This window comes from Anarhichas minor, unplaced genomic scaffold (genome assembly GCF_050575085.1).
Source record: "Anarhichas minor isolate MPS153535 unplaced genomic scaffold, ASM5057508v1 ptg000028l, whole genome shotgun sequence".
NCBI lineage: Eukaryota > Metazoa > Chordata > Actinopteri > Perciformes > Anarhichadidae > Anarhichas > Anarhichas minor.
Genome location: NW_027466474.1, coordinates 7,743,542 through 7,770,223, shown reverse-complemented (window position 1 = coordinate 7,770,223; position 26,682 = coordinate 7,743,542). Strand labels below are relative to the sequence as shown.

General features: G+C 43.5%; 1 protein-coding gene across 2 annotated transcripts; it reads left to right on the top strand.

Annotated features, from left to right (window-relative positions):
- Positions 1-14,581: 14,581 nt before the first annotated feature.
- Positions 14,582-25,786, top strand: ssrp1a (structure specific recognition protein 1a). Of its 2 annotated transcripts, none has more exons than XM_076103150.1 (18): positions 14,582-14,660; positions 15,388-15,465; positions 16,374-16,559; positions 19,098-19,203; positions 19,656-19,849; positions 20,047-20,147; positions 20,336-20,465; positions 20,587-20,690; positions 20,973-21,101; positions 21,182-21,403; positions 21,700-21,772; positions 23,077-23,209; positions 23,298-23,343; positions 23,437-23,569; positions 23,747-23,914; positions 24,197-24,330; positions 24,433-24,634; positions 25,224-25,786. In XM_076103150.1, exons 2-18 carry the CDS (start codon positions 15,412-15,414, stop codon positions 25,287-25,289), a joined length of 2,181 nt encoding a protein of 726 aa, XP_075959265.1. In that variant the 5' UTR covers positions 14,582-14,660; positions 15,388-15,411; the 3' UTR covers positions 25,290-25,786. The 2 variants fall into 2 exon arrangements, with proteins under 2 accessions (XP_075959265.1, XP_075959266.1); XM_076103151.1 differs by lacking the exon at positions 14,582-14,660 and adding an exon at positions 14,986-15,062.
- Positions 25,787-26,682: the final 896 nt, after the last annotated feature.

The following is a 26,682-nucleotide window of genomic DNA, read 5'->3' as shown; positions in this document are numbered from 1 at the left end:
CTACTTTTTGTCATGAATGTGAGCCAGCCTTTGTTTCCCCGACCCCAAACTCCTCTCCCCTTGTGCCAATCACCCGAAACCATCCCTATAAAACTAAAACCATTGCAAACAAAAATCCCAGAAGCATTTTTTTTTTTTTTTTTTGTCTCCCCTCCCAATGGGCTCCCAAAAGACCAATAACACCACGCTCTGTACAAAAGCTAGTATTTATTCTCTCTTGAGTTACAATACAGTATATTCACACCGCGGAGAAAAATAAATAAACATCTTGTTCAATAAATATTATAGAGATATGATCCATAACCTTTAGCCACATCATCCAAGCCACATTGTAGATAGATAACAATTGATTTATTCTGGAAAAGAAATTATGTCATCTGTAAATTGCCAAAGGAAAAAGTGTCTGATTTCATGTTTTAAAAGGCACAAAAGATTCACATCAATGTGTGTAATGTGTTGTGTGTGAGTGTAAAGTTACCTAAAACAATAGTTTGACTTTTTTACGTTCTTTCTGAGAGTTAGAGGAGAAGATTTATTTCCACTCTCATATCTGTCTGTTGGATATGAATGTTGAATGTTAAGTACACATACCCCGACACAACATGACGTGACAGAGGGAGTTACGTGCAGCAACCATCTGTCCAGTACGAGTGTAAAATGAGCACACATTAGTAGTTTTATGGGCCAGATTGTTTCTTAGCTAAAACAGTATCTATGTAAGATCTTACATGTTGATTAGTTTAGAGGTGCTGGAGGTGGGTTTTGTCAGACCAGCTGTTTCCAGTCTTTATGCTAAGCTACATTTCCCATCTTCATATTTTAGTGGACAAACATGAAAGTGGTGCTGATTTTCTCATTTTACTCTCAGCGAGAAAGCATATATGTGTATTTCCCAAAATGTTGAACTACTTCTACAGAAAACACAAAACTGTGGTATTTTTAGGGAAAATTATTCTATTCTAAAACATTTTAAGTTAAATATTTTTGTTGCTACGGAGTGAAATCATTCAAAAGTGGCACAAATGAGTGTGTGTGTGTGTTCGTGTGTGTGTGTGTGTGTGTGTGTGTGTGTGTGTGTGTTTGACCACCTCTCTGTCTGGACAGTATGTGTAGCGCTGTTGTAGAGTTACTGTAACTGACCAGCCGACTTCTGATTACTCAGCAACACCCCTCTGCCCGTTATTTCCAGTGCTCATCCCCTGACTCACGCCTCCTCCCGTCTTCCTCTCCTCTCCTTGCCTCTTCCTCTCCTCCTCTTCATCCCTCTGGTCATTTCCTCCTCTCCCTTTGTCTTTCACCCATTCAGAAGTGTTCTTCCTTTAGAGAAAGTTTGCTGATTCACACATCTGGAGGTCACTGAATCAGTTTTCACTCAATGGCTGCACTGTTTGTCTCTCTGCCTGTCACTCGGCCGACCCCCTGTGTGCTGTGTGTGTGTGTGTGTGTGTGTGTGTGTGTGTGTGTGTGTGTGTGTGTGTGTGTGTGTGTGTCTAACCACCTACAGTGGTATTTCTGTTGATCTATGAGCCGTGAAGTCCGGTAACTCAGCCCAGTCTCAGTGTTTCTTGCTCAATGAGCTGCTATGTGCATCAGGCGGGTGACAGTGCTGGTAATGTGTTGGCTTTATATTCCATTAGTGCGTCTGATGACCTTCCAAATCGTCCTTCATTCACTTATTCCAGTACGGTATGAATGAATGAGTTAAGCATGAATGTGTTAATGTGCTTTTGTCTGTTTAAGCTCTCAATTTGTTCCCACTCAGATTTTGTGCAAACAATAGATTTTCCGATATACTGCACTTGTGTGTCTCAATGTCTCAGCCTCTGAGTCTCTTCTTGAGGCGGTTAAAGTCCTTCGCCGACCGCCACAGCCAACTCTGCAGCTCCCTCAATATCCAAAACCCCTCGACCTTCCGGGCAAAGTCGTTCATTGTCGGCCTGACCGACAACAGCGAGGAGGAGGCAGAGGAGGCAGAGGAAAGGAGCGGAGTCAGAGGAGGCGAAAGGATGGAAGTGCCCCTTTGTAAAGACAGAGGAACCGGCTGGGAGAGGAGGGTGTGCTCCTCACCTGCTCCAAACTGGTAGAGTAAGGAGAGGGTGGACAGAGGAGGTGGGAGGGTGGGAGTGAGGAGGGAGCGAGGAGGCCGACGCTGATGATGGAAAGTGGAGTAAGGGACCTCCATGTCTGTTTGCTTCTCCTCCTCCACCCTTAACCCTCTGCGGCCCTCCACAATAAATCCATCTTCTTCTCTTAGTGTGTCTGTGTGACGTGAGTTCAGGTTGTAGCTGTATTGATTGTTGTGGGTTTGGATGATTGGTGGTCCAAGGGAGCCGGAGCCGTCTGTGCCCGGATACGACACTTCTACCCTGGGTTCAGGCTGGCTCTCCTTCTCCTCTCCATCCTCGTTGATACTCAACAATCTCCTCCTCCTCCATCCGTCCTCACCTACCTCTCGCTCCAGCTCCTCATCTTCTTCCTCACCTACTCTCTCTTCTTCGCTGGCAGACCATTTCCCGCTCTGCGGCTCTTCCCTCCTCACTCTCCTCCCTCTTTCTCCTCTTCCCTTCTCCCTCGATCCGCCAGTCGCTCCTCCAGCTGCCGTCGCGACCGCTCTCCTCCCCTCTCTCCCTCTCCTTTTGTCCACCAGGTCTACGGCGGCGCCGTCCTCCCTCTCTCCTCTGACCACCGTCTTCCCGCTCCGTTTTTGGTTGTTACGCTGACCGGACTCTGTCCTTGTCCCGGCTCTGGACCTGTAAAGGCTCTGGCTCATCAGCGGAGCAGGTCGCTCGCCCCCTGCCCCCCTCAGAGGGTACTGCAGCTCTCCAGCGTTACTCCCCATGTTAGCAGATGGAAGAGGAAGTGCGTAACCGAGGGTGGTCATCAGTGCAGATATAGAGCCCAGCAGCCCGTCAAGGCCTGTGCAAAAGTGCAGCAGGGAGGTCTTGAGGGAGGGGCAGAGGGTGGAGCGGGCCAACTCCCTGACCGCTGACAGCAGGACAGAGTAGGCCTTCTGGTTCTGGGCGAGCCGAGCTTGGTTCTCCAGGCCGTGCCACAGCTCCAGGCGGGTGGCGGCGCTGGGCAGGGACAGAGCGGTACTGTTGGGTCGAGGAGGGGAGAAGTCTTTCTCGTTGAATGGAGGGCCTAGGTAGGTCAGCTGCAGGAGATATACACAAATCAGACGAAAGGATGAGAAGATGTAATGGATAACACTTTCTACTTATATTTAGTTTGGGCGTTCATCATAACACTTTCTACAGCTTCCTTGCGACTGTGAAGTTGACCAAGTCCAGAAACATAAGATCAGACAGGTTGTCAATGAGCTGGCAGTTTAGCTAGATTATCTAAACAACTTCATTTGGAGTTTAAACTGAAAGTGAGTGATCCCGTCATGACTGTAATAATACATCAGTATATAGTAAAACTGTGGTAGGTCAAGTACAGTTGATCAAAGTTGAACCAGGAAGTCAACTTCTAAACTGTGATGGATTTTTACAACAATCACTCGGCAATTTGGCTTCATGTTCTCCTCCGAATTAGTTTGGCTAACTCCAACATCAACCGTCTTTCAGCTCTGTTTTTGATCTCTACCAACTCCTGAGGGACATATCTGCCTCTTTAGCTGCCTAATTATCCACTATTTTCACCAGCTAGTCGCTGACTGTATCCGTCTGTCTGTTTGGTGCTGAGCAGGTAGGGTACTCTGGGTTTTGAGAGCTTTCTCACTGAAAACAGCTGCCTGCCGGGGGCCGAAAACGACACGATGAGAGCTGAACCCCGCTATACAGCAGAGAGGAGCTGCGGATTCAGGTGATAATTCTCTGTAGGTTGACCGTGAGTGAGCTTTGAAGTTGTCACATTGTTTTCATGTTACCAACGACACATTGTTATTTTAAAAACTTTAATGGGAACTCTGAAACAGAATGGTATCACAAAACACGACTCACGTATATGTCTTTGATTTCCTTGAGCTGATACTCCAGGTATTTGGTCAGCTCGTACGTGCTTTCGATCGAGCTCCTCTCACTGGCCAGGTTGTGTGAAGAATCCAGGGCCAACGCCATGGCGGCAGCCAATAGCAAGATGAGCTGGTGTTGATGCACTGTGGAGAAATTAAAAATGATTAAAACTCAGACGGACAGCATGAGATGTTTCTTTAAGGACACTGGCGTCATGGGTGTCCAAGTGATAATTAACACACACTGCAGAGGTATTTGTAATCATAACAAGGAGGTGAAATATATCTCAGCCATTATTTTCTCAGACATTTGGTGATTATGTAACTTGAATGTTTGGTTTTTAATTAATATGATGATTTGAGAGCTCAACAGACAAAAATCACCTCCAGCTACAGTTTCCAAATGTCGCTCCGGTCGTCGCACCGTCACACTGTTTATGGGATTTATTTATTTTTTACAATATTCTGGTTTATTTCTTTGTCTCTCTGGCGATGGCCTCGTCTGTTTACATACTGCCAGGTTAGAGTCATCTGACACTGCCAATAAAGCTTTTTCCGTTTCCAATCTAATTTTAGAGGTTTCTGGCTGTCGGAGGTTTACTCAGGCTTCAAATAAAACCTCACTTAATAGCTTCAGAGAGTCAGACAACTGGCTCCTAAGTTCAATGCACCAGCCTGTCAGGCAAACAGCCACTTTAACACACACACACACACACTCACACACACATGTTCATTCCTGACTGATATCACAACAACACATGTGGCTTTCTTTACAATCACAAACATTAATGTGTTTGTATCAGTTGTATGTTTGCTGTGGACCTCTTGTTTAGGTTTCACAGTGTTTGTGTAGGTGCTTTATGTTACTGTGTGAGTGTTTGTGAGAATGTTTGTGGCCGTAATTTTATATGTGGATGAAAATCACATCGCTGTAAGTGTATACAATGATTGTGAGTGTGTGTGTGTGTGAGTGTGTGTGTGTGAGCGTGTGAGTGTGTGTGTGTGTGTGTGTGTGTGTGTATATGTGTGAGAGAGAGGGGGGGGGGGGGGGGGGGTATAGGGAGGTTGTACGACTGGAAACCTTTTAGTCCCCTTGTCTCTGATTTCAAACAGAGAAAATTGGAGCTGAAAGGTGGTTTTCAACATTAAGGGACCTCGTGTACGTCCACTTCTCTTCGTCCCCTGCTTGCTGTCTCTGCACACCTTCACTTTCACACCCCCTCCTTAACTTTCTAACTCTCTCTCTCTCTCTCTCTCGACACGTCTTTAGCCCTTCGCTCGAGCGCCACACACATTTCTTTCGTTCGTCTCTGTTCTCCGTCATCCTTTTCCATCCTCTCTGCACTCTCTCATCCTTTTGACACCCAGACGGTAGGCAGTGATTCATGCTTGTAATTATGGGCAAATCATGCTGCTGTTCAACAGGTGTGAAATATGTTTTGCACAATGTGTGTCAACTTTCTCTCTTACTCACCTCGGGCCTCTCGTTGCTTCATCAATTTAATCCCTCCCGCCTCTCAAACTAGTCACTGCGCTCTTTCCTTTCTTTGTCATCATACCTTTCTCCTTCCCAAATCTCTCCTCCCAACGCTTTTATCTATTTTCTGCCTCGGGGGGATATAACAGCAACCAATTTACCCCGATTAGCTCTCCTTCTCTCCCTGTATTGCTCCTTTTTTCTTTTTCTTTCATCTATCCATCACAACGGGCCCCACAGGATGACAATTAAATGGTTTAAACATTCGACACGTTTTCAGCGGTTCTAGGAAAACAAATTCTGGCCTAAAACAGTCGACACCTTTTTCTTCTGACTCAACTGCTGACATTTGACGCATCAGTGTGCACGGGTTGGGCAGAAACCCAATCTGCTCCTTAAAATCTGTTATAATTGCAGTGAGCATTACAAAATGTGGCACTGAAGAAAATGTATTAAATCTATTTATTTAATATTTAGGTTTTTGTCTTCTGTGCCTTTATCCAAACATGTAGAATGAGCAGAAAGAAAGCAAATCATCAGAATACATTGACTCCTTTGATTATGTTACAAATTGCAATGATGACATGGTAACAACAAGTAACTGTCATGACATTTTTATCCAAACAAGCTCAAGCTCGCTGAAGTTGTACTCATAAATTGACTTGACGGATTGAATGACAGATTGGGAAACCGGCAGTTTGAAATTAAAACAGGAATAGAAATGCTTGTCATCGGAGTGACACGGACAAAACCTGAACAAACAACTGATTGATTTAAAAGGCAAAAGAACTGCCTCGTCAATGGCTGGTGGCTCTTCCACTGTTGACCCTGAGTTGTCGGCTGTATCAAAGCTTTTCCCCAGAATATTCTCTAAAACACTGGTTGGACCACTCCCACATGCTCCCACACACACCTTGAAACCAGTCAACTGGGACAATCCCCGTCAGCCAAGCCCTCTCCGATCTCCTCGCCCTCAAAATCCTCATCACCTGTCAGAAGCAATAAGCATCTTTCAGCGACGCCTGAACATTTGGAGCTCATCTGGCCCCTCCACCGTTAGCATCAAAACACCCCGAAATCAACACGACATCTCTGAGTAAACAGCCCTGAAGGAGAAGGACACACACAAGCAACAAGAGTCGCATTCAGACGGAATAAACAGGTTTACCAAAAAAAAAAAAAGGAGCCTGGGACGCAGACAGAAAATTCTCCTTGGCAAAAATCAACCTAAACTGTTCCAAACATTCATTTCGTGTGCAGCCACATGTTCGGAGATGATTGCCAGACGTGAAAGCCTCTTGTTGTTGTGATTGAGCGCTGACATGTCTAAAAGCATCCTCCACTGGGGCTTAAAACAACCGCTCTTTTGTACCAGTAACGTGAGGTAACTCAAACCCAGGGCCAAGTTGTTGTTATATAACATTACATTGAGCAATATGCATTGTAGTCGGCATATAGCCCGACTTCAAGGAGAGCCCTGCAGGCGTATAGGGCTGTGTACCTGGCAGTGGAAGCACACTCCGCAGGGCAGGGTTGAAACCAGAACATTCTCCGTGGGAGGATTGCATTACAGCAACACAGGGGTTCCCTACAACGGCCGACCATGACCCGCCTCTGTGCACTTATGTGTGTGTGAAACATATTTTGGCACACGTTCCCATTAGGGGTTTGACATATTATGCACACACGGGGAAGCTCCATTATTCACAACAGATCATATTTTTAACTACGGTTTATTCGCTGGTTTTAAAGTCAGATCTGGCACTCTGGAGTCTGGCTGCCATCTGCATTGCAGAGCTCAACATGAGGTTCGGGCGCCGGAGCTTCTAAGCTCCTAATAGGTCAAAACTAAACATCAGCGCCGGGTCAGGGTTCAGAGTTGAATTATAGGGTGCAAGGTTGCATTCAGGGGCAAAAAGAGCCGTGTAACACACTTGGCATTTACACTCCAGACGGTGTTTTGGTAAACCAGTGACCCAGTGTCTGTGGGCGTTGTTCTGCCTCCATCCAAGAGGACTAGTATTTCATCTTTTCCAACATGCACCACCACTTGAGTTTTTAAACAAGCGCTTAAACAGAATTTGGTTATTGTGGGAAAACCATGTGCAAGTTAATCTCTCCAGTCTGGTCCAGGAAAAACTGTCTCCAGAGCCAAAAGAGGTTGCCCTTAATTGCTCTAACCACTTGAAAGAAGTCTTAAACAGAAAGAAAACATCAGTATCATGCAGAAGATGTTAGAATCCGGTCCAAATTAGATGTTTAATTGTTACGTTTTCCAGTGCAACAGTGCTTAGGATGACTACAGTTAATTGTCATGCCCTACTTTTGGTGAGCCTACATTGTAAGACTATGACATGGTCTAACATTCATCAAGCAATGCAGCCCGATTCTGGAACAAAATGTTGGAACCACAGTGTGTTTTCCAGAACCAAAACAACATGTTGCAGGCTACTTCCTCTCACTCCTCACTCTTTAGTGTTGTCTAGTCACTGTTCAGGACTCCTCTTCTACGACAGAGGACATTTTTAGACGTCATTAGACAGAGAACTGATGTTTCCAGCCATGTTTCATGCTACATGCACGCTCCAGAAAAAGCTAGCAAGTAAACCTGATATTCAGCGTAGTTTGTCCCAGATTTGCTTTCCCAAGATCAAGAATGTTACTTTTTGTTATCTGTTTCCATTTGTGTTTAATTTAAGTGTCTTTCTGAGAATGTTCATCGTCCGCTGTCTTGTTTTGCATATTTGTTGTCATGTAGCTATCTTGTCAGCGATGGAGCCGGATTGAGGCTCGTTGTGGCTTTGTTGACAGAAAAGACTCATCGGAGCCAAACTCAGAGGACCTGTTTGTCTCTCGCATAGTTATTTAATTATTCTGTGGTACTTTACCTAGTGGCAATTCTGCCTTCTGTCATAATGCTTACCGTAAACATAAACACACCTGTGCCGGACACCAGGGGCAAAAAAAACATGCACGCATCGGTGCGAGGGATGGAGCCACAGTGGATCTGGATATAGACACGCGTTGGAGGGGGGGGGGGGGGGGGGTTTAAGGGCGGTGGGTTTGACAGTCTGGGGTCAGGGTCGGTGTTTTGTGTGTGTACAGTTAAGGCCAGATTTATGCGCAGTCTGTACTCAATCAAATGTGCATTCCTTTACTAACTCAACACACACACAGACGTGCACACACACACAGATGCATCCAGATTGTGCACTGGCGATCCATGTATGCACAACCTTATCCTGAATAAATGTGTATAAACAAAAACATTTTCCCATCTCTTGTCCCATGAAATTCCTTCCTCTGGAGTTTGTTCATACAGAATTTAAAATTGATCCTCTTGGCACCGGACAGACACTGGGGTAGCCAAACAACATCAATGATCCAAAAAAACAAAGACGAAAGAAAACAATTAAAAAATCCAATAAAATAGTTGTTTATGCCCAGAAACTCTCTGTGAAACTATGTCTCACTGGTCGTAAACTCAATGTCCTCTATTTACTTCCCCTTCTTAGTTCCGATGTCTTTCTCCCTCTTCACCTTATAAACCAATCCATCCATGCATTCTTTTTTAATCCGTGGATCCAATCGTTTCAAGCTTTATCGCTATGTTTGGTTTCAATTTCGTTGTCCCTTCATCGGTCCCCCTCTCCCCCTAAATCTTCCTGAAACATCAAACCTCCTTTTTAAAGTCTCCTTCCTTTTTCTCCCTAATTACCGTTCCCCTCTCTTCCTTTCACTAATTGGCTCCACTCGTTCCCTCCATCTACATCTTTCACTCCCTCCTTCCCCTTTTTCAGACCTTCGGTTTTTAATTTACCACTTAAAACCCCCCTTGTCCCCAGCTACTCCCTATCTCCCCCTCATGGTTTTTTCCTAAATAATTTCAAAGTCTCTGCTCTGTCACTACGTTTAGCACAAAGTAGAAAACAAACAACGTAATACTTACAGCTTTGAGGGGGTATAGAGATGAAAAAAATAGTCAAATAATTGTCAGTCGACAGAAAATTAAATAACTTATTTTCTGATAATGGATTCATCGTTTAAGACTATTTATCAAGTTACATCTTGTCAAGTAAGAGCATTCGCCTCTTTGTCTTATTTGATATTTGAATATATATGAATATATTTGAGTTTTGAAATGTTGGTGGACAAAACAGGGGATTTGAAGATGTCACATTTAGGAAATTGTGTCACTATTTTCTGACATTCTAGAGACCAAAGAACTGATTGGTCAAGTGACAAAGCCATCGGCAGAGTAATTGTTATTAAAAATATTTGTTAAATGTCCTGTTTTTTTTTTTATATGTGGCATAGGCTCCTGAGCTACACTTGTGTCTTGGTTTACTATTGTTGTGGCAGTATGTCTTTTTATATGTTGTCTGCTGAGCTGTTTACTTGAGTATCTTTTGTTATCGGGTGCTGTGTGGGAGCGACCAAACTAATTTCCCTTCTGGAGATTACTAATAATGTTATCTGCTCATCATCAATGTATTTTTTGAGTATTTGCTTTGTACTTCAACTAAATTTCCGAGGAAAATAATGTACTTTTTACTATTTGAGAACTGCAGTGAGTTACTTTGCAGATTAAAATGAGCATTTAAAATGATGCATTGTTATAAAACCATTTAAACTTCCCAGGAGTAAAACTTAAATTTAGCTCCATCCTGCTGCCCATTCTTCCCGCATAATGAGTACTTTCAATGCTTTTAGGGTATTTAGCTGATGATACAACATGAATAAATGAGGGACTTGAGAGTATTTTACATTGTGGTATTAAGGATCTGAATCAGGAGAGTTAGGAGAGATATTTTGGGATCTTGAAGGATATAGACAGAGGAGAGAAGGAGGAGGAAGAGAGGATTTGAAAGGAAGGAGGGAGAGAAAAAGGAGTTGGTGGAGGGGAGAGAGAGAGGGAGAGTTTTCTGAAGCGAGGGGCCATGTTAATTTGGGAAAAATGTAAACAGCATGTGTAACTGTTCAAAGCGTGACCGACTCATTTTATATCATTCCCCCTACTCTCTCCTCTCTCTTTCCCTTTGGGTGCTGCTAACTTCTGTCAATCGGGAATCTGCACTGCATTAACCCCTCTACCGCCAGTTCCTCTCCCCTTCTCTCTCCCCTTCTCTCTCCCCTTCTCTCTCCCTCTATTTACTTTTATCTGTCTCTACCTCTCTTTACGCTCTCTCACCCCAACACACACACACACAGCATCCCCCCCCCCCACCTCCACAAATCCTCCTGACATCCATATATATACCGTGAAGAATTGAGGATGATGCTGAGCGAATCAAAAGATGTGAAAGGTTCACTTTTTCTTCTCTTTTCCACATCCCCTGCTCTCTCTCTCTCTCTCTCTCTCTCTCTCTCTCTCTCTCTCTCCTTTCACTCTTCCTTTGTTTCCTCCTTTTGGCGGGTGTGTTTTAGCTCACTGGTCCAACACACACTCACGCTTTTATCTGAAACACACCGACACTAATTCAACCCTCCCAGCAATAAGAGGCCTTGTCTGTGTGTGTCTGCATCTGTATGTGTGTGTCTGCATCTGTGTGTCTGCATCTGTGTGTGTGTGTGTGTGTGTGTGTGTGTGTGTGTGTGTGTGTGTGTGTGTGTGTGTGTGTGTGTGTGTGTGCGTGTTAGAGAGAGAAAGACAGAAAAGGTTATGTGTATTTAAAAGGGAAAAAACATGTGTATCTGTGTGTGGAAATGTGTTATGTTTATACCTGGTGAGGTGTGTGTGTGTGTGTGTGTGTGTGTGTGTGTGTGTGTGTGTGTGTGTGTGTGTGTGTGTGTGTATGTGTGCAAGGCGGCATGTTCTTCAACAGCTGAGCTCTCTGTGTATTTATTTGCTCTGAGTATCAGAGGGAGCAGCAGTTTGTTCTGCGCTCTTCCCGTCTGTAGGTGGTCACGTCATGTGAACCGGCCGGCCATCAGCAAATTTGGCCTCATGGTGTGACCACCTAGAGGAGAGGGAGGGAGGGGGGAGAGAGGCAGAGGCAAAGATGAACTTGGTGATCTTCAGTTCAGCGCATCATTTCATCACGCAGCCATCCTTCTGTCCTGTCTTTCTTTCACCTCCTTTTCCTTCCTTTCATAGACATGGAGCAGCAGCCGCAGCAGCCACACCAGTCCCAGGGGGAAAAATTGTGTATATATGTGTGTGTAGGTGTGTTTGTATATGTGTGTGTGTGTGTGTGTGTGTGTGTGCACGTGCTCACACCCTGACTAACGTGAATCATGTACTTTCTCATATCACTGACAGCTAAATAGACAGGGGCTTTAGCTGCCTCTGACCTCCTCAACCCCTGTCATTTTTTACTGTGAATGAGAGGCAGCCCCCCCCCCTCTCTCTCTCTCTCTTTAACACATACACACTTTCTTTCAGTCCTTTTACTCTCTCTCTCTCGCTATCTCTTTGTTGTCTGTTAATCTCACTTTCTTCCCTTTAGAATTTTTTTGAGAATATAAATAAAACAAAATCTCTAAAACTAACAAAAGTTTGCTTCTGTGTTGAACAAGTCTGTTCGATATGCAATTAGTTTTTTTGTATATTATTTCTTTGGTAACCTTTGAGATTTACTGATGAGCCCCCAAACCCATCTGCTTCTTCATCTTAAATCTTCTAATGCAAAGAAATGATTTACATCCATATTCAAACTAAGTTGGGCTGCTAAAAACTTAAATAAATAAAACAATTTTTAAGACTTTTGAATTTCTTTTTTCCTGGATAACAAAAACAATATTGTGGAATACAAGAGCTTGTAATTACATGTTTGAATTTTAGCTGCACAATGCGCAAATAAACCACAAGATAGGATAGCGTTTAAGTGTGCAAAAACAGCAATGGCTTAATTGTCTGAATACAGATTTCTTCACAATTTACTAAATTAAATGGATTTGCGAAAAAATAAATCTCAATATCGAAGAACGACAGGAAAATTGCAAAATAATAATAATATCGTAATGATTAGAGCAGGACAGATGATGATGAAAGCATAACTCCCATAAAAAAAGTATTTGGATTACTTACCTCCGCAAAGCATTTTCATTTATCCCAATCCTTTTATTCCATTCAGTTCGCTCTCACAAGTTCATCCACTGGTGAATTTTTTAAGAGCTGAAATAAACCGATAATAATGTCTCCTTTCCTTTTGTAGATTAGTTCGCTGTCCAGAAACTTTTCATCAATCAGATCTGTTCTCCTTCCTCACACAACTCAGAACTGGAGTGAAAAATGCAGGTGATGTCGGTAAAATCGTATCGATTAGAGGAGGAGGTTTAAACGCTGATGCTCCGCTGACTTGCTGTGTGTGGTCTGTGTGACTGACTGAATGACGGTGGAGCCTTTATGTACCTCCGCCTACCTCCTCTTTTTCTCCCCCTTTCTCCTTTTCCTCCCCTTCCTCCCCATCCCCGTCTCTCCTTGTTTCGTTGTCCTCCTCCTCGGTGTTGGTGATTCACCGGTTTGACGCATCACAGCTCAACTTGACAGAGCCGCTGCACCACGGGACTTGTCACAACTCATATCTGTCTCTCTCCGCTCGTCATCCTCCTGAACGCGATCTGACGGCGGCCGTTTGATCTGTAATCCGCTTCCCTTTAATAAGGTGCGAGTCTCGCTGGATCAGATCACTGCAGGCCGGGAGGACCCGGCGACCCTTTGACTCTCAAATCATCCTGAAAATCAGGAATTACATTCTTTTTAGCTTATCTCTTTTATTTATCTGGCCGTTTTTATATTCGCCTAATTGTTTTTAATTTTTTCATCAGTAGCCTATATTTGTTCGGGTATTCATGAGTCTTTCTCTAAATACATTTAACAACAACAATTAAGAGCATTTTGTTTGTCCTAGTCTTTACGCAAAAGAAGGCCCAAAATCTTAAAATAATGTATAGCCATATATGAATAAAAACTTTCAAATATCATGGAATACGAGAAAAAAAACTTTACGGTTAAACAATCGGTGTACGATTTCATTGAGCAGCCTATAACGTGAAAAGTTGTCGGCAGGAATATTATAAGGACGCAAGGGCCTATAAATTTAGGGGCCTCCCATAAACTTTGTTACGACACAAGTTATCAATGGAGCGAATACACTTAGTCCCCATTAGGAAATATTCCGTCTGTTTTTCTGTCTGTTTCTTAGAAAGGGGGGAGGATGAAGACAAGTGTTTGCCTGCTCCACGGCATTTCTTTCTTCTCCCTTCATTCCTCGGCTTTTAGTTTTATATTGACACGAGGATTATGGTGATCTTCTTCTCTCGCCTCCAGATGTCACTCAGCATACCAACAGCACTCACACCGTGGCGCGCGCATGATTGTGTGCGTGCACGAGGTGGGACATTCAGGTAGAAGTCTAACTGATGACAAGTTGTCCTGTGTCCAATTTATTAAATGTTTGTTTTTCTTTCTGTAAGCTGGTTTGGTTTGATTTAATTAAAAATGTTGTTCGGGCTACACAATTTAATTTTACAGTACAATATATCCTGATTTAATATATTGAGGCCCTGTTCTAAAGAGGGTCCATTTATTTATTTCAGTTTTGTGATTTTACTGTATGTCACATTTTCTTAAATTAATTAGTTTAATTAAATGTAATATCTATGTAGGACCTATAAACTGTATAGACTGCACAGAGTGGTTATGGGCCAACCTGTTCAAAAGCTCCTGTCATGTTGTCAGCTGTATTTGATCCAGGGCCTTCCACAGTCACATTAAGTTTGCTCTATATCATGCGGTTATAAAATCAAAATAACTATTTAGACTGTGACTTAGTAAATTATGTTATATCCACTTTTCACTATTATTAATACACAATTAGAGATAGGTGACCCCTGCACTGTTGTACTCTGTGTTCTGTACTGTTTTATGTTACAATGATTACATTAACATAAAATATAATATAAATGTATATACACTACAATACTACTACTTCATTATGTGTTGTGTGCCACCCAATGGTGATGAGTGGTCACTGCAGTTTGCTTTATGTCTTCAAACAGGAGTTGCCAGGAGTAAACTCAACAGTTAAATTACAAGAAAAGCAGCTGCATTGAAAAACACTTCGCAGTGTGGATGTTATCAAATGTAAGGTTTTAATGACGAAAAGATCATTTTTTCACCAAACCGGAAGTAAATACAAACAGCCCATAACTCCTTCCGGTGACGTAGCGCTAGCTCCCGATGCTACACGCGGGAAACAGGCGAAGCTGCTCATCACATTGACAGTAAGACGTGAAGTTTAAAATTGTATTTTATGGCTTGTTTAGGAACTCGTTTTAATATATTGTATGTAACAAGGGACTATATTTTGCCTTCGTGCTTTACATGCTATTTTGTTCGTTTTGTTTACAAAATGAACTCTGAATATCAGTAGATTTCTTTTTCACCGGCCTAGCTCGAGCGCTCGATTTGAGGTACGCGGTGTCTCTATTGGGGCGGTGCTTGTAGCCGGTGTCGCCTGTTACTCTGCTCTGAGGAGTCGGTCGAACTCCGTGCAGCAACGTACTAGAAAGGGAGCGCACCGTGTGCAGTTCAAGTTAGCCTAGCTATTGTTAGTGGCGTCGCATGGACGTTTAGTTGTCGTTTTTATGCAAAAAAAACGTTGCACCGGATAGTTGAACCTAACGGTTAGTAATCGATAGCCACCCAGCGTCAACTGCTTTAAATTGAGAGCACAGTAACGGTAGCTAGCATCGCCTGTCAAAGAACACCAAAAGTTAACAAAATTAAGATGATGCTGTGTGTAGTATTGACACCATCACATCTGTATCTCTTCAGTGTGACCATGATCGTTTCACCAATTAAGAAACACAAATTTAAGCAATTACAAATGACCGTTTTAGGGATACATGGGGATGTAATGCTCATAACCTAACAGAGTACAGTGCTTGATGTGAGCCCTGTGGGTGTTTGCTTCTATGTATTTATTAACTCGTTGTCTTGTGTCTGTAGAGGATCAGTCGTCCTGTAGCGGAGATGGGAGACACACTGGAGTTCAGCGACATCTACCAGGAGTTCAAAGGCTCGTGGGTCAGTACCAACCAGCTCTGCTCTCACAATGTGTGTGTGTGTGTGTGTGTGTGTGTGTGATGCTGGACTGCAGTTCAGAATATTACTAATACACAGAATGATATACACCTTGACAGCTCAGCAGTATTTGTCTCCAAATATGTGTCTGTTTATAGATTTAAAGGTTGTGTTTTTGAATATAGCTGTGAAAAATAAAACGCCATGTCATCAATTGAATGAGCATGTAACATCTGTATAAAGGCATGAGTCTGAAAGGAGTAACCTGCTTTGTGTGTACTGTAACTCGTACATTATGATTGATACAGGTAAAAACATATGGGTGCAGTCCCGGTTTAAGTTGTGGTTCTTTAGCTCATTACTGAATTTCAAGGTTTATCAGATTACGGGTAACATTTGATTTTGTATGACCAAAAAGATCATTATTTCCTTGCAAAATCATTATTGTTAAGAAGCTATCTTTAAGAACTAGGACAGCGACTAACAGCTATTTTTAGTTATAATTCATCTGCATATTATTTTCTTAAGTAGTCTATTAAATATCAGAAAAAGGGGGAAAATGACATATCACATTTTTCCAGAGCCTAAGTTGCTGACTTCAGACTGCTTGTTTTGTCTGACCAACAGCCCCAAACCCACAAATCCATATTCTTAATCTAGACGACTTAAAAGGAAGAACATGTTCACATTTGAAACAATAGGAACCAGTACATTTTTGACATTTTTTGCTTTGAAAAAAACAACTTAAACCGTGAATCTATCGTCAATATGGGCCGATTAAATTTTTGTCAGTTGACTAATCAATCTCTTTTCAGTTTTACGATGAACAAACTCTTTCTTGGTGCTTTAATACCAAGCAGTTTATCACACGTCCTATGTCTGTTTGTGTCTCTTCCCTTTTGTCGCTGCAGAATGATGGGCGGCTGCGTTTCGGCAAACAAACTGTGGTTTATAAGAGCAGCAAGACGGGGAAGGTGGACAGCATCCCAGCTGGTGAGCTCAACCTGGCCCAGTGGAGGCGAGTGTGTTTAGGTCACGGCATCAAGCTGGGCACCAACTCGGGGCACGTCTACAAATACGACGGCTTCAGGGACACGGTGAGTGTGTTTTTAATAAAGCGCTGGTTTTACTGTCTTTGAGGTCCATAAAGGCAGATCAGACTCTCAAAGCTCCTGTCATCATGTTTCCTGTTGGGATCCTTAAACAGACTCTAAATCTCTTTTTCCTGGTTGTATTCTTCTGTTTCTGGGAAGTAATTGTTACCTTACTCAGAGGGGAACAAGGCAACAGTGGAATATTACAGACTGACACACACAAACACACACACACACACACTGCTGGTTTGTTCATCGCTGTGTTTATGACGAGGGATGTAACACGAGCAAGTTGACCGCCGATAAACAACTTCCACCCCGCGTCTGACGTTGCCCCAAACGCCACCATCTTGCAAAAAAAAGCAGCCACCGCTCGGGAGTGTGGGTTGTTGTAAAGTATGTGAACAAGTTGACTCTTCTCTCCAAAGCTCCTAATGGGATTAATGAGGGAAACCAGCGCTAGCATGTGTGTTCTATAAACAGTGTAATCATCGGCTCATGTGAGTCAGTGTTTATATCAATCCACTGAAACAATTTGGCTCAGAAGACAGACAAGGAAAAAAAGAAAATTTGTGGTCGTATTTGTTTTTTATCACCCTAGTTTTTCTCCCCCCCGCTGCTCTGTGTATGGGGAATGTCAGCACGCAAGTATAAAATTGGGACGGAGGAATGGGTATAACCTGGAGTCTGTGGCTGCGAGCGCTGGCGTCTCCTGGGGTTAATCAGCGTAGTTTTTGTAGATGGATCCTCTCGTCCCGAAGCACATGGCATGATGTCATTGTTTATTATCCCACAGCCAGTGTCAGTTAATCGGCAGTTGGCGGGAGGTTTAGCCGCTGGCGAGCCGTACGGGAGCTTTGATTCATCGGTCCTTCTAAAGTGTCCGTGAGCAAGACGACGAATCTCTGCCAGAGAGGCTGTTGTGAGGCTGACCTGTAATTGTCTGTTTGAGGGCCAGGGGCTGTAGAGGCGTCTCTTCTTCTGTCCATGTCCTCTGTTCGTTTCGCTTAAACGTTTATTGGCCCAAGACATCGTTGTTTACATTAAGAGTGTGGCTTTGAATGTCCGCATCTGCATGTTGTGGTTGCATCTGGGTACATTTTTTTTTTTACCAACCGAAACTGTTGGTACAAGAACAGTTTTGCTGCAGTGGCCAAGAAAAATCACATGACGCTCACCAGCTAAAAAATACCTTTACAACAATCATTAGAAAAGGAATAGCTGTAAAACACTGAATATATTCTGTGTCACAAACACACTGACGTGTAAGGATGCCCCCGAAACCAAGTTCTAAACGGGAACCGGTTCTAAATGAGTAAAAACCCGGAGTGTTTGATAAGGCATTGATTTAATGCATTTTAATGCATTTTAATGCATTTTACTCGATAAACTCTCGTTGTCACAAATGTAATAAACCCTCACAAGTAAGACGGGTAATACCAGCAATTTATCAAAACATTTGACGAACGAGCGGAACATAAATGTGCAGAAATGCACGGTTTCCGTCCTCGTTCACTGCAGGCAACGTTAGCGATGCCAATGCGGAGTTTGCTAATAAGAATAGGCTAATAAATGAAAGCTAATCACTTTTATTCTGAAAATGTGGAAGTTTAATTCATGATCGGTTGAAGGTTGGGAGAGCATGGTTGAAAAATGTTGTAATAAAAGACAGACGTGTGTGTGTGTGTGTGTGTGTGTGTGTGTGTGTGTGTGTGTGTGTGTGTGTGTGTGTGTGTGTGTGTGTGTGTAGTGGGGGGTCTGTGTTTATTATGATTAAATGAGCTGAGCAACAACAAATCTGCCAAAACTGTAATGAGGAGTCGAGAAACACTCAACAGCAGGCCCGATGAGGACACTGGGAATGAACACACACATCGACAAAAACAGGCCACCTCTGCACAAACTCTTGATTTTCTTTTTCCTTTTTTTGTATGCGTTTACACATCTGCTCACACATGCTCTCGTATCTAAACGATGCCTTAATCCAGGCTAACAAACATGCCGATGAGTGCACACACACACACACTGACTCTCTGGGCTCTAATTGGCTGTAATAACCTTATGGACAGGCAGATATCCAGGTGCGTAAACTCTGTTTCCCACAGAGTCTCTACCCTGGCCCGCTCACTCGCACACCACAATCACTTCCACATGTGTGTGTGTGTGTGTGTGTGTGTGTGTGTGTGTGTGTGTGTGTGTGTGTGTGATTGAGCATGTGTTTGTCACTGTGTGTGTGTGTGTGTGATTGAGCATGTGTTTGTCACTGTGTGTGTGTCCTTTCCAGTTGTAAGCGGGCCTGCAGGATAAATAAACAGGCTGATTGTCAGCGGCGGTGTGGAGGGGAGGAGGACACGGAGGGCAGATGGATTACATTCACCTCCAGTGTTCCCAAGAGGCCTCGGCGGCGGGCGTGGTTATAATTGCTTCGTGATTAATCAACCCTCCGTCCCCTCACCCTTTTTCACAGTGCGTTACTGCCTTGCTAACATGAAGCTTCTTCTGTCCCCCCCCCCCCCCCCCCTCTTACCGTTTGTCCATCAGGACATGGAGAAGATCTCTGACTTTTTCAAGGCTAACTACAAGGTGGAGCTGACGGAGAAGGACATGTGTGTGAAGGGATGGAACTGGGGAACAGCCAAGTTCTCGGGTAAAAAAAAAGAAACTCTCAACAACCAAAATGTCCTCACCAGTTGGCTACTGAAGGATTTCTTCACATTTGAGAACCAGCTAATGTTTTTGCATTTTTGCTGAAATTTGATAATTCATAACTTATCAGAATAGTTGCCAATTAATTATCTGTCAAAACATCGTACTGGTTAATTAACTGCTTGTTTCAGCTCTAATAGATACTATGTTCCGACTGTGAAGAGCAGGATTCAAAGAGGCAGCTACGGTGTCAAGTTCATCTTATTCTAAATTATTTATTTTTATCAACCTATTGATCTGTAAAGAACATACTAAAACCTTTTCTCATGTGCTGGGGACCCTGAGGATAGTTTTTCCACTAAAAGGCTCTATAATTAATTTTTTTTGTTTTAAGATTTGAAAAATAAGCTGCCACTGACATTTGGCCCCCCCCAACCACCACCACCACCGCAGGTCCACTGTTATCATTTGAAGTAAATGAAAGTACAGCTTTCGAGGTCCCACTGTCCAACGTGTCCCAATGCGCTACGGGGAAGAACGAAGTCACTCTGGAGTTTCACCAGAACGACGACACCGATGTCTCCCTCATGGAGGTCCGATTCTACGTCCCGCCCGCGCAGGCTGACGAACGACAAGACCCTGTGGAGGTGAGGAAGGACGGGCTTCTTCCTGTTATTCTACTAGTTCTCTCTCCATAAAGTGCTTTAAATAAATAATGTAAATCTGCTTTGATAATAGAACTTAAAGTGTGTGTGTGTGTGTGTGTGTGTGTGTGTGTGTGTGTGTGTGTGTGTGTGTGTGTGTGTGTGTGTGTGTGTGTGTGTGTGTGTGTGTGTTCCTGCAGGCGTTTGCAGAGAATGTGTTGTCTAAGGCTGATGTGATCCAGGCCACAGGAGACGCCGTGTGCATCTTCAAAGAGCTGCAGTGTCTCACACCCAGAGGAAGGTAAGAAGATCAACACTGACACACAACGCTCACAGTCACTCACATTTATGTTATCCCATCAGTTGAAAAACAATCTTAAAAACAGGGGTTAGACATTCACTGCAGCGCTGTTCTTCACACCATTCACCTTTGTGAGGACTTTAGCTAGACTGCTATCTCATTTCTCTTTTTTTTTTTTTCACACTCAGATACGACATCCGTATCTACCCGACTTTCCTTCACCTCCACGGTAAGACCTTTGACTACAAGATCCCCTACACCACCGTCCTCCGTCTATTCCTGCTGCCACACAAGGATCAGAGGCAGATGTTCTTTGTGGTAAGTGGACTTTTCTCTCAGACCTTTTGTTTTGTTTCGCACCCCAAACGAGCATTTTTCTGTTGCTGGTGCTCTCGGTCCTTCTCAAACTCTTTCTCCTTGTCTGTCATTGTTTTGTTAGATCAGTCTGGATCCTCCCATCAAGCAGGGTCAGACGCGTTATCACTTTCTCATCCTGCTCTTCTCCAAGGAAGAGGAACTCAGCCTCTCCCTCAACATGAGCGAGTGAGTATGTGACAGTAAAGGACACCATGATGTCGCCATGTGCAATATGAGCCAGAGATGTGTTGGGAAGTTTGTATAAAAGGCCTGTTCAGACCTCTCTTAATAAAGCAACACAGCTCAATGATAAGACAAGCTCCTTTCTTGATGTATCCACTAGAGGGAAGCAAAGGTCTGTAGGAGCCGTGTACATGAATTCACAGTAGCACCAGCTCCTTAAATGTTCTTTGATTGTTGCTTACAAGTGTTTTCGTAAACCTGTCCTTTCCTCTGTGTGTCTAACAGGGAGGACGTGGAGCGCCGTTTCGAGGGCAAGCTCAGTAAAAACATGTCGGGGTCTCTGTATGAGATGGTCAGCAGGGTGATGAAGTCCCTGGTCAACCGCAAGATCACTGTGCCCGGAAACTTCCAGGGGTGAGTGATAGATGCATTCAGAACACATTTTCCTCATATGCTGAAGTAAATCCAGTTAAACTTGCCTCGTTCTTCCACAGGCACTCTGGGGCCCAGTGCATTACCTGCTCCTACAAGGCGTCCTCGGGCCTCCTCTACCCTCTGGAGAGGGGCTTCATCTATGTCCACAAGCCCCCCGTGCACCTGCGCTTCGAGGAGATCTCCTCCGTCAACTTCGCCCGAGGCACCACCACGACGCGATCCTTTGACTTTGAGATCGAGACCAAGCAGGGAAATCAGTACACCTTCAGCAGCATTGAGAGGTGAGAACGAGATTCAAACGTACCTCATGAAGTTCTAAGTCAATCGCTGATGCCAGCAGAGAAAGCTGCCACCGCCAGCTATAAGCTAACAAACCTCATCAATGCATAAAAGATGACCCACAGGATACAGTCTCCTCATCTGAGACACGCATGTATGGCTGAATCTCTCCAGTGTTTCCTCTAAAGGAGAACTTGACTTTAAAGTTGCATCCATCGAGATAAGTGTGACAACGTATTGCGATACAGATTTTGACATGTCAGCCAGGACAACCTCGTGTCTTTCTCTCTTCCCTCAGAGAAGAGTACGGCAAACTGTTTGACTTCGTTAACACCAAGAAGCTCAACATCAAGAACCGAGGGTTCAAAGAGGTAACTCATTGGTCATTTCAACATCTCCCAGTTTGTGATTTAAAGACATTCCATGACTTTTTTTTTGTCAAGACTTCATCCCGGATATTGATGCTTGTTGCCCTTCTCCTGTGTGTCTGTCCTTGTACCCCTGTAGAAGAAGGTGGGTATGGTCACGGGCGTCATGTGTGAACTATACACTTTGTATCGGTGTGATTTCTGCTTGCATGGCGTGTGTGTATGTTACCGAGGGTTGTTTCCTTAAAATCTTGCTTTTGGTTGGAGATTACCGATACGATTGCTGAGTGATTTCTGACTAATCATGGGACATGGGGGTGAAGGAGTGTGGGACTCTGATAACTAAGTGTGTGTGCAGGTGTTTGCATCGTGCTGACTAATGTGTGGGGGAGGGGGGGTTGGTGTGCTTTAACACTCGACACAGCTGTCGGCAGGACCGCTGCTTAACGTAGGCAGCGCTGATTGCATTAATGCTGTCTGGTGACAAATACAAGTCCCCGGTCCGTCCGACAACTGCCATGGTGACGGGGTCAGTAGAGAGGGTCAATGAAAATGAATGGACCTGCTCTCCATGTCCTGCTGGTGGTTTAATTAAAGGCTTCTTGATTCCTGGAGATGGGAAAGACCATTGAGTGTTTGGTCAAAGATAACATTACAACACAACACAAGTCTTTTTACTCTCGAGTGACGTCTTTTGTTACAGAGCAACAGGTACCCTTGTATAGAAATGAGTTTCTAATGAACACATCCCACCTGCTCATTAACATCAGATGTCATTCATCAGGTAGCTTTTTGTAATTTACTACACGGTTGTGCAGCTCAGAGCGTCTACTGAGTCTGACTTGGAACAATCTCATGAGCGAGCATCACGGAAACCAGTAAGAGAAGTACTGTAGGTTAAGAATATAAGAACGTTTTTGAAATTCATGAAACATTGTGCGTTTTACATTATTGATTTGTCAATTAATCATTTAGTCAATCAAAAGTAAAATAGACTACAATATTGATAATTAATCATGGTTTAAGTGCTATATTAAATATAAATCCCAAATTGCCACTTTTCAAGTGTGTTTGCTCATTTCTGTAAATTGAATATTTATTGGTTTTGTTCCGTTAATTGGACAAAACAATTAGAAAATGTACCTTGTCCGAATCTTTTGGTATCTTCTTAACATTTCATTGACTAAATGATTAATCAATTATGAAACTAATAATTAATTGCAGCCCTGAAACTCTCCAATGGCAGTGCTGTGTTGTGGTTCCTGTTGGGTTTGCGTGTCGTTTCTGACGATGCGGTTTACTTTCAGGGCATGAAGGGTAAGATCGACGAGTACAGTGACTCGGACGAGGACCAGCACGACGCCTACCTGGAGAGGATGAAGGCTGAGGGCAAGATCAGAGAGGAGGGCAACGACAGCGAGGAATCGGACGGCGAAAGCGGTGAGCAACAGTTCGGTAACGACGGAAGTAAGCGACATGTGTTGTGTTCAGGAGTAGGTTTGAACTTCGGTCTTGTTTCACTCTTCAGATGAGTCGTTTAACCCCGGAGAAGAGGATGATGACATTGCGGAAGAGTAAGTGACTTTTTGTTTTTGTTTTGGTGTCTGTTCACCCTGGCTTCTTCCACCCAGCTGACCTTCCTGTTTCCGTTTCTTCCCCTACGTCAGGTACGACAGCAACGCGTCGGCGAGCGACAGCAGCGAAGACGGGGACGACAGCGACGGCGAGAACTCAAAGAAGAAGAAGGCCAAGAAAGCCAAAGTGGTGACGGAGAAAAAGGAAAGGAAACCACGCAAAGAGGTGAGAGAGCCGTGCGGACAGAGAGGAAATGTGAGAAATATTTGGTTGTTTGGGTTAAAAAATTGAAAAATAGATTCAAGCAGCGCGTGAATTGGAAACTGATGCACCTGGTGGAACCTGTGTAATTGCACTCATTCCCCTTTTCACTCGATCCCTTCCTTTCTTCATTCTGAGTAGAAGAAGCAGAGGGATGCCGGCGCCCCCAAGAGGCCGATGAGCGCCTACATGCTGTGGCTGAACGCCGGCCGCGAGCGCATCAAGTCTGAGAACCCCGGCATCTCCATCACAGAGATTTCCAAGAAGGCCGGAGAAATGTGGAGACAACTGGGCAAAGACGACAAGGAGGTGAGGCAGGAGGACGAGGACGAGAGATGATTTGCATTAGGAATTGATTTTTTTTCCACGCAATCAATGTTCCTCGGTGTGTCATCAAGATCAGACATTGTTTAATATTATTTAAAAATGAAAATGCTCTGCTTTGAAGTGCAATATCTCAAAGAAGTACAGCCAGATTTGATGGTTTCTTTACATCTGTGCCACATAGAACTCAACAAACCCGGTCTTATTTTGTCCCGTGGGGTTTTGTTCAATCCTGTCTTCACTTTCCCACTTCTCCGTTTCCTTCAGGAGTGGGACATAAAGGCGGGAGAGGCGAAGAAGCAGTATGACAAAGCAAAGAAGGAGTACAAAGAGAGCGGCGGAGCAGCAGCAGCAGCAACAGCAGCAGCAGCAACAGCAGCAGCAACATCCAGTTCCAAGAAGTAACGCTTACAACACAGAAACTCATGTTTGTTTGTTCTTTCTTTGATACAACCAGTCTAAAATATATGTAACTCTTTTCTCACCACACCTTCACCCGTCAGGGAGAGTAAAAAATCTGGAGGCAAGAAGGAGGAGAAGAAGAGGAAGTCTGCTGGGGGGGGGGACAAGGAAAAGGAGCGGGGAGGAGGCAACGACAGCTTTAAGAGTCGAGAGTTCATCGAGACCAGCGAGGACAGTTCATCAGACACTGACCGCAAGAGCAAGAGCAAGTCCAAGACCAAGTCCAAGACCAAGAAGAAGAAGGTAAAACCAGTAATGATGAAGACAATGATCAGACAGTAGGATCCATTATCACATTCATCCCGTGTGTTTCTCTCCATTCACCACAACATTCAGACGGTCTCTGGTTATGTCATACATTTTGTTAACGATAGATACTCTGGGGTGCAACATTGTTTTCCAACACTTGTTAGTTTGCAATGCAGATCAATGCAGATATTGTTTTGAGTGACGGAGGGGACATAAAGTGTTTGTTTTTTTATTTGCTGTTATACTATTGCCACTTAAAAGTTCTTGGTCCTGATTGACAAGCAGGTTTCTGTTACTGGACAGTAAATCCACACGCTTCCAGTATTATGACGCAGGTTTTAAATAGATAAGGCGGTACTGAGCTCTAGTTGGGGAGAGCACCAGTAAGACATACTGGAGCTTTTTGTAGATAAAAACATAGATTAATAGCTTCTCAGGGAGAACCAGGCAATTTTATTTTCAAATGCGTTTTTGTTTTGGCTTTTTGTTAGTGTCAGATTACAGAGGGAATAAAAGCATTGTGTCTTTATTACTCATTACACATGCATACTTAACCGCTGTTCTTTCTTTTATTGTCAACCAGGAATCGGATGAAGAGGAGGAAGAGGCTGTGCCCACGCCTGCCAGCTCAGAGGAAGAGTCTGACTAAACACACAACATTTACCCATCCAACACACAAACCAAGGACCAAACATTTATACGCTCCATGTTGATCTCACACAAATGGACTGACAGACAAATCAACAGACTTGAGTTGTATTTTCTTTTCTTTTTCTACTACAAGTTTGTCTTTAAGAGTACGAACACACCGTGTGACTCTGAAAGCTCGTGTAATATTTGATATTCTAACTTGTTTTCCTCCTGACAGCTTTGTGAAATGATGGTATACTGGTGCACCACTTTTCCCAGAATTCTTGAAGGGTTGTTTTTTTTTTTCCACCTCACCCACAGGGATGGCTGTAGTTTGATAGCACTGAGGGAGTGTAAGAGTTATTAGTTGATTCAATGTCGATAACAGAGAGGAGCAGATGTGAAGCTGTTTTGTTCTTCCTGTGTAGAGCATTTAAAACCACAGTTAAGTGTTTGTTTGTGTTTATCATGTTATCTTTTCAGGCTTGAAGAAATAAATGATTCATTTTTAATAAAGCCGCACTTTTCTGTTTTTTGTTGGACACAGCTGTTAGTATCATGCTGCCGGGTGATAATAGAAACCAGCTTTTAGTTTCACTGTAGGGCCCCGCAAGCCCTGAGTTCACCAACATGACTCAGTTATCTTTACTCTAGATGCAGAATACGTTTGCCCAAAATAAAATAAATGTTAAGAAATGCTTTTTCTTTTTTAGTTCTGAAGTTGTCCTGCCGGCTTTTATCACTTCAATGCATGCGTGTTATGGATATATTTACATTAAGAAATAAGAGCCAAAGAATGGACTTTGACACTGATCATTTTAGCCAACATGGATAAGAAGTTTTGGACTTTCGAATTCCATGACGACTGCCAAACTCCACCTGCTGAGGATGTTTATGTGATATGATCAAAAGCTCCAGAGCAGTTATTAAAGTACCTTTTGGTGATTGTTTTGTTATTCGTTAATGTAAAGGACAAGAACCAACTTTGAGCCTCGTTTTTCTTATACCATGTAAAAACACTTCTCGTGAGTACAAGCAGGATTAAAATCTTCATGTTCTTCCAAACTCACTGCGGAAGGACTCATTTAAACATTTATCACCACATGAAACCTATCCAGCGGAGATAGCTCTTCCTGTAGTCTTCTCTGGACATTCCCGGAGGATTCCTATCCACTGTTGTGGTGTACATCAGGCCCATTTAACCAGGCAGGGTGGTTTGGGAGTGTGTTATCACAGGAAGTTAGATGGCGAAGCGGGTGAACGTTGGAGAGACATTTCAAACGGGAGGCCAAGGCCTAAGTACACAGCGGTTTGTAAAAGGGCTGCTATATTAGGGTCGAACATGGTGGTTTTTAAGAGCCAAACACTCCCAGTGTGTGGTTTACTTCCAAGTGATCAGTGTTGGTTTTGAT